Below are 8110 nucleotides of genomic sequence, written 5' to 3' on the forward strand. Positions count from 1 at the left end.
TCCTGCTGACTTAAAAGTAGAAAATTGAGGGGGAAAAAAAAGCCCGAACCATGAACGTCAGTTATTGCTTCAGCTTTCCCATCTTTCAGACAGAGATTTGCCTTTGTATCATCATCTGAACACTGCCACATGAAAATCACTTCCAGCAGAGTTCCATTTCTAATAACAGCTACTGTGACAAAGAGATTAAAAACGACCATTCTAAATTTTATCACCGAGAGTGCAAATGGAGAAGACAGTATGGCTTTCAAATTGCTTCCAAGGAATGATGACAGCTGCAGTAAATACCCTACGTCTCATCTAAAGTTTAAAAAGCTTTAAAACAGCTATTTTTTTTTTGCATTGATAATAATGTAATAGTAAAAAAACCCAAGATCTAAGTGCTCAAAACTCAGCCCTACATTGAAGAAGCGTTTTGTCAGACTCCATACTTTCCTCAGGTATGCACAAAAAAAACCCCCAAATAATAATAAGTGATTTACACCTCCACATTCCTAAACACCAAAGAACTTGCTAAACAGGAAGGGGTATGAACACTGCTTCTTGCACAGATATGGGCTCCAAGGAACAGGAAGGATGTGCAGCAAACACACTGCAAAGCAGGATACAACATGTGAGCAGAACAAAGGCAAAGACCAACAAGACTGACATGCTCAAAGCAACATCCATATACTCTTTCCAGAAAAAAACCCCAAATATTTACAAAAGAGAATTAGCCTGTTATTGCATGCACAAAGCAAAATTCAGGCATATCTTCAAACTCCAGTGAGTAAATAAGCCTGTCTATTAACTTTAAAATTTGATAAAGCCAAAAGAAATTAATAGAATGCTCATCTGAAATAAATATCCATACACAAGTCATTCAAAAATATTCCCACACTTATGCTGAAGTAACTTCATGTATGCACATTAAAAAGACATTATCAAAGTTAAGCTCTATTGTCTTGGTTTTAGATTATTGAATAATCATACAAAATACTAACAACAATATTTATTATATGAGTCTATTTTTTTTCCATTTGGTACATTAACAATTAATTTACTTTCCATTAAGCTGATATGATTTTGCTATGTGGTAACATAATTAAACTGTTATACACTGTTGGTAAAGCCAGTATCACATCTCTCAATCTTAATGCTGCTGGAAGATAAAAAAAAATATGAAAGAAAAGTATGCTCAAATCTATACCATCACTGAGAAGGTATTTTGAGCTTGTGTGTAAATATGGAAAAACAACATCCAAAAGGAACCATATCCAAAAAATATCTGTGGCAAAGAAAGATTAATGATAAAATACTATAGCAACAATAAATTGAAGATACACGATCCTTTTTCAAAGATTAGGGGACCAAAAAAAAAAGTTTGCTCCTCTTCCTACAAGGCCTTTCATATAGTCTATAAGATTTATTTAAAAGGTGGAAGAAAAAGTCTAAAGACTAAATAGGGTCTGGGAGGTGTTCATTTCATACACACCACCAAGGGCCTTTCAGTATCTATACCTGCTGGGTCTCTCCCTGGGGCCTGCAGTTCTGTGTACAGTTCTCTCATCCACACCACACTGAACATCAGCTGCAAAGCTCTAATTTTTTTACAATAAACTGAAAACCAAAGGAGAACATTTAATAATGTTCAGTGTGCAAGCAGACATAATGCACTGATTGCACTCAGCAACAAAACCATCACGGGTCACCTCCCAACACACAGAGTCAAAGCTAACACCAACCAGCACAAAAGGTAATGATTATTACCTGCTGCATTTCAGATGTAACATTTTAATCACTAAAAGGTAGGAATTTATTTGAAAGATATCTGGTGGAAATACTCTTGTCCTCAGTATCAACACAAACAAACAGGAACCACAAGAGCACGATCTCCTGTTTTCACAGGAGCTAAGAATTCACAATTACTATGCCAGAGACCAGTTTGATATTCATATAAGAGGGCCAAAAACCAGAGAATTTTAACTGCTACTGACAGCAGTGTAGAGGGCAACACATTATTCCTCCCCGCATGCAGCAAAAGAAAGGCCTGTTTTGAACTAAGATTTTCCTCTTGAAGTCTTGAAGTGTAACACTGCTCAACACATTTATAGCACCTCCACATTCAGAGTAACTCCTTTTGTCAGCACACAAGTTTCATGGCATGAAGCGATACCAGATGTTCCAGTTCTAAATGCCTCACTAGGGTACACTTACCATGACACTTAGGAGATGCTGAGTGCACCACTGCACTCTTACAAATCATTTAAAGTTTGTGCTCTGCTAGCACATATCCACTCCTATCCACTGACAAAACACACTGAAATTTGCATTCTCAGAACATCATGATGTGGGTACTTTACCCACTGCAGTTCAAGAAATTTCACTAAGCCTGAAAATTGTTCTATTCCAAGGAGGCTCTTGCCCTTTCAACTTACCAGCACACATTAATGCTTTCTCTTCTGAATTTAAGCACAGATTATATGTCAGAAGTTCCCTTCTGGGTTAGATTCGTGCAACTCATTGTTAATACATGAAGATTAATAGAATATAAAACAAAGCTCATCTGTCTTCTCCATTGTTCAAGGTATCCATGAATACATCAAGCCAGTATTCAATCCACACACCAACTCAGAGCCAGCATAATGTCATCTAACTCTTTAGGGAAACAGGTCAAGGAAAAGTCAACAAGATTAAACTTCAAATTAAAATTCCATTTTAACTCCTTTGGAAGAAACACAAAATACAATACAGCCTGAAGGATGTTATATCCTAAAATACTCCTCTACAGCTCTGCAATGTCAGAAACACTACAAATGACAGCAGGCAGAACCCATCACTGTGCATTCTTGCAAAGTCTTAGAAAGGCTAAAGAAGGAAAAAAAGAAACACAAGAAATGCTAGGGAAAGCACAATATTCACAATTCAAGAAATACCAGAGATTTCAGCCAGTTCAATACAGGCTTCACCAGTATGACAAAATTAAAAAATTTACTATGGAAATTGATTCCTTTCTTTCCATAGTGTCAAAAGTCGTCATTTTAAAAAGTCCTTACACAAACATTTACAAGAAAAGTCTTAGAAATTGATTTTCAGTAATCATGGTACCTTATTTCATTTACTGTGGTCAAACATATCATTCTGAAGGGCTCCTCCCTACAAACAGCTGAGGATACAGTCCAATGTATCCAACCCCTTCACGGCAAAAATGGATGGTAATTAAAAAAAAGGCACAAGTGTGACGGTGTTCACAGGGGTCTTAGGATGAGGGAAGAGACAAGACTCTGACTCCATGTTTCAGAAGACTTGATTTATTATTTTATGATATATATTATACTAAAACTATACTAAAAGAATAGAAGAAAGGATTTCATCAGAAGGCTAGCTAAGAATAGAAAAGAAAGAATGATAACAAAAGCTTGTGTCTCAGACAGGGTCTGAGCCAGCTGGGCTGTGATTGGCCATTAATTAGAAACATCCACATGAGACCAATCACAGATCCACCTGTTGTATTCCACAGCAGCAGATAACCATTGTTTACATTTTGTTCCTGAGGCCTCTCAGCTTCTCAAAAGAAAAAATCCTAAGGAAAGGATTTTTCATAAAATGTATCTGTGACACACAAGCAACTTAAATATCACAATTGTGAACAGAGCAACTACTGAAAAAGAATTCAATTATTATGTGAGAGGTTTTTTAAATGTGTAGACTCATATTCTTATCTGTGTTATTGTAAATAAGTAAATAAATCCTCTATATATACTTACCATAGATAAGAATACAAAGCACTAGGCACACCACAGCATCACCAAATCAGGGATGATGTAATGAAGCTTGAAGTAACAATCTTTGATTAAATCACTTGTATCTGACACAAGAGAATGTGGCACTATAGCCCCCATTGGTGATGGTGGTGCACACATGCAGACAAGGCCTACAACTTCTAACCATCCTCATGACATATTTATGTTTGGGCCAATGTATGTTTGTATTTACTCCAAACAAACTTGCAAAGATATCTTAAGGTATAGTGGCAATTTGTTATTAGTATTAAGGGTTTTGCACATCAGCAGTTATGAAAATATAAGAACAGAAACCTACAGGCATTTTGAAAAGCCTACATAACTTTTGCTACTTCCTACAATATGTGAAAATTGTGTGCAATGGACATATGTGTAAAAAGAAATCATATGCAGTGGCTGAGTAAAAAAGGAACCATCATTCCCACTAGTGAAATGATAAAAGCAATGCACATATTAATGCTTTAGCATGAGCTAAGGATCTAGTTATATTACTTTGCAAGAGCCATGTATAAGCAAACCTTTTTCAGTCAGCTAACACTGTTCTTCAGAACCATTTCTGGGTGTGTAATTTTTTGAACATGTAAATAAATGCAAGGGTAAGAATTAAAAAGAAATTTTGGAGCTTAAGAATTTAGTTAGATGAATTTAGGTAATTTTACCTTCTTTCCTAGAATAACCTCATGCAGAAGACTTGCAGAGAATGAAACACCTTCCCAGTAAAAACACAGTCCCTTGTAACTACTCTGAAGGTGATTAAATGAAAAGTGATTAATAATAACACTTATCTGGCCTAGCAGCACACTTGCCTTGCTAAGAGTTCCCCATCTCCCATCCCACAGCTGCTATTTTCCAGAAGAGTTTCCATATATCCATCACCTACACATCAGTGGTCTGACACAACCCACAATCCACCACATGGAGTATCTGGTTTTGGATATTAGTTCAATTTCTGAATGACACAGACTTTGACGCTCATCATGTAAAAATGCTACTTACTTACCCTACCAGATCTTATGCCTTGGAATGATACACCAATTCACTTCTGCCTTCACAGTTTTCTCTGTTGCCTGATATCACTACTAAAATCAACAGAAATGCATAAATATGCCAAGGATGTCCTCCACAGGTGCAATTTTAGACAGTGTAGTAGGGTTAGAAGTTTTACTAGGGAGGCATTTTAGAGAAGTCTCCAAGACTTGACAGAAATCTAGAATCTTCTATTAACCTAAAAATCATTCAAAGGAATAATTATTTCTTATGTCCTAAAATACATCAGCTTATAGTTTGAAATTTATTGCACCTTACTGAAAGAAAATACTATAATATCAGTGAACCAAATCTGATTATGAAATTTTAGCAGCTGAATTACCAAATATTTGGTTCCCATTGAAAAATTTCTAGAATAGAACAAACCAGAGTCCATCAACACCTCTTGCAAAAAGAAAGGGGTAAGCAAATTACAGCATTTCTGTACAATTATTTCTGACAGCTTGCAATAATCACAGAATCAGAGAACTGTTTAAGCTGAAAAGATCTCTAAGATCATCAAGTGTCACCATCACCCCAACCCCACCCCACCGTATTCACCATGAAACCACGTATTTAAGTGCCATATCTACACGTATTTTCAAACACTTCTGAGGAATGGTGATTCCACCACCCTGGGCTGCCTGTTACAATATTTAACCACCCTTTCAGTAAAGAAATTTTTCCTAATATCCAATTTAAACCTCCCCTGTACCAACCAGAGGCCATTTCCTCAGGTTGGTAGAGGGACTGTCCTATCACTGGTTACCTTGGAGAAGAGACCAACCCCACCTGGCTGCAGCCTCCTTTCAGGGAGCTGTAGGGAGGGACAAGATCTCCCCTGGGCCTCCTTTTCTCCAGGCTAAACACCCCCAGCTCCCTCAGCTGCTCCTCATCTGAGTTGTGTTCCAGCCCCTTCCCCAGACATGCTCCAGGCCCTCAAAGACTTCCTTGTAGCAAAGAGCCCAAAACTGAACATGGGATTTGAGGTGCAGCCTCACCAGTGCTGTGTCCAGGGGGACAGTCATGCCCCTGGTCCTCCTGGCCACACCACTCCTGCCCCAGGCCAGGATGCCATTGCTCCTTCTGGACACCTGGGCACACACTGCTCATGTCTGGTTGCTGTCAACCAGCACCCCCAGGCTCTTTCCCACCAGTCACCCTTTCCCAAGCCTGTGCACTGCTGTAAACAAAAGCCCTCTCTGGGCTCTTTGACTGGAGAAAACATGATGGAATATCCATTCAGATTTCAACAACAGGAAGCAAAGATAACAGGATATCATACATAGCACTTAATCTGATCATTTTGTCAGGATGGTCAAAAACAAATACGTGAATTCTTACATCTCACCTCAAGGAAAAAGCACATTTTATAATGTGCTTCTGGAGGCTAATTTTTTACCCTGCTTTTTCTAATTTGTTACAAAAACCAGACCACCTATACTGGAATCCATTTTCAATCTAACTTTATTTATTAAGAAATTGAACAGATTAAAATCAGATTTTAAAAAGAGGCCCGAGAGGCAGACACTGCTGCACCATTACATATTAAGGTAACATCCTGACATTCAGAACTTCTTTTCATTACAAATACTGGAGGTTTTTTACTTTATTATTCCTCTGAAACACCAAGCTTTCTAAACATACTTCCACATTCTCACATAGAGAGACAACTGATGCATCTTCTATTTTGCACTCATAGACTCCAAAGCAACACCTAAACATGCCTTTGCTTTCAAAGCAGCCCCACTTGAAGGGTTAATTGTGACACTACCAGGAGATGGGACACCGCTGAAGAGAAAGAGATCACCAACCCCCCTGATGCCCACCTGAATTCAGAACTCTTGGCACGTTATCACCCTGGCCATCATCACAATGACTGATGAAGTGCTGCTACTTTGTGAGAGCAGACAAGACATTTAAACCAGTGAGGTATCAGGAACACTTCAGAAGAATTTCAGTAAGATATAACAGAATTCACATTGTTTGCATAGCAAGCAAATTTATGCCAACATTTCTCTCCATCACAGATGTCACAGAAGTTTATGAACCTGTGCCAATGTCCTGAGAACACTTTCTTTGTCTAGGAGACATCTTCAGGAGGTGGAAAGTTGGAAGTTTTTATAGTTTTCAGTAAATCACCTCCCTCTGTACTGACTCCATGTGAGAGGCACCACTGTGCTGGACCAGAAGAAAATACAAGGAGAAGGAAAAAAAAGCATGAAATAAAAAAAAATTAAAAACAAACAAACAAACAAAAAATCATAAGCATTTGCTGGACTGTCAGAAGCAGAGCATCAGGTCACAGCTGATCTGAATCAACAGCAGCTCACAGAGCAGATTATATGCCTGATAGAGAACAACCAGGAGCAAAATAAATCAAATTTACCAGTTGTTATCAAAGTGTATGGCACCAGCCTGCAGGAGCAGCCTGCTATCCACTGCTGGCTTTTTTGGAACATTTCACAACTGGTCAGTTTTCACCACTCCTTGAAAATGCTCCATGCACCAAAGCCACAGGCACACAGACAGCTGGACAGAACAGAGCAGAAAAAATGTGATTCAAATTTCCTCTTTCACAAGACCTACTACACACAAATAAATTATTTGTTGTCTTCCCAAATATTTACTACACTGTATAGCTCCAGGATAAGAGCTGAGGACTACCACTAAAAGTGCCAAGCAGGCATCAAAGCTTGTCTCAAAACTATGAACTTGTTTTTCATAACCAGGGTACCCACTCTCTCCTTCACAGTCCAGCTGCACAGTGCTCTGGTGACACTAGGCAAAGGTGATGAATTAAAAAACAACGTTTCTATCATTAAAAAGTAACTTTTTCTCCTTGTGTCACTAACAGTATTCCCAACACCCTAAGGCCTAAACCAACACAAAAAGAACCAGCAGCAAAGCCAAGAACCAACTTTAGCAGATGCTCCTTCCACTTTAGGCCTGCACGGATTGTCTGTATTACGATGGCTCTGCTCTCTGCTAAGCCCCTTCACCCCATCAGTTTAATTTATTTCTCACTAAGCAAAGGCAGGAGGTCCTGGCAGCCCTGACAGAGAAGGCAAAAAGCACAAAGGGTGAGGGAAAATTCACTGTGCTTCTCAGCTCTTACATCTGTGGCATTTTCCATGTATCTGGTACGAGTGCGAGGTATGAAAGCAGCAAACAGCAACTCCGGGCACAGGGGCGGCAGAACTGAACGGTGGAGTGGGACATTTAAGGACAAATCACTCTGCGCGGGCCCGGCCTGTGCTGACACAGCAGGGACGAGCACGGGGAAGCCGGGCAGGGGCAGG

General features: G+C 39.0%; 1 protein-coding gene across 1 annotated transcript in view; it reads right to left on the reverse strand.

Moving 5' to 3' along the window:
* Window positions 1-8104, reverse strand: part of EIF3H (eukaryotic translation initiation factor 3 subunit H) — an 85288-nt gene extending 77184 nt beyond the window's left edge. Inside the window, exon 1 of the mRNA XM_031056736.1 lies at window positions 7927-8104. Within this exon, the coding sequence (XP_030912596.1) occupies window positions 7927-7944 (18 nt within the window). The 5' untranslated portion in view covers window positions 7945-8104. The remainder of the gene's footprint in view (window positions 1-7926) is intronic.
* Between the last annotated feature and the right edge of the window lie 6 nt (window positions 8105-8110).

The sequence above is a fragment of the Geospiza fortis genome, unplaced genomic scaffold (assembly GCF_000277835.1).
Source record: "Geospiza fortis unplaced genomic scaffold, GeoFor_1.0 scaffold111, whole genome shotgun sequence".
Lineage (NCBI taxonomy): Eukaryota > Metazoa > Chordata > Aves > Passeriformes > Thraupidae > Geospiza > Geospiza fortis.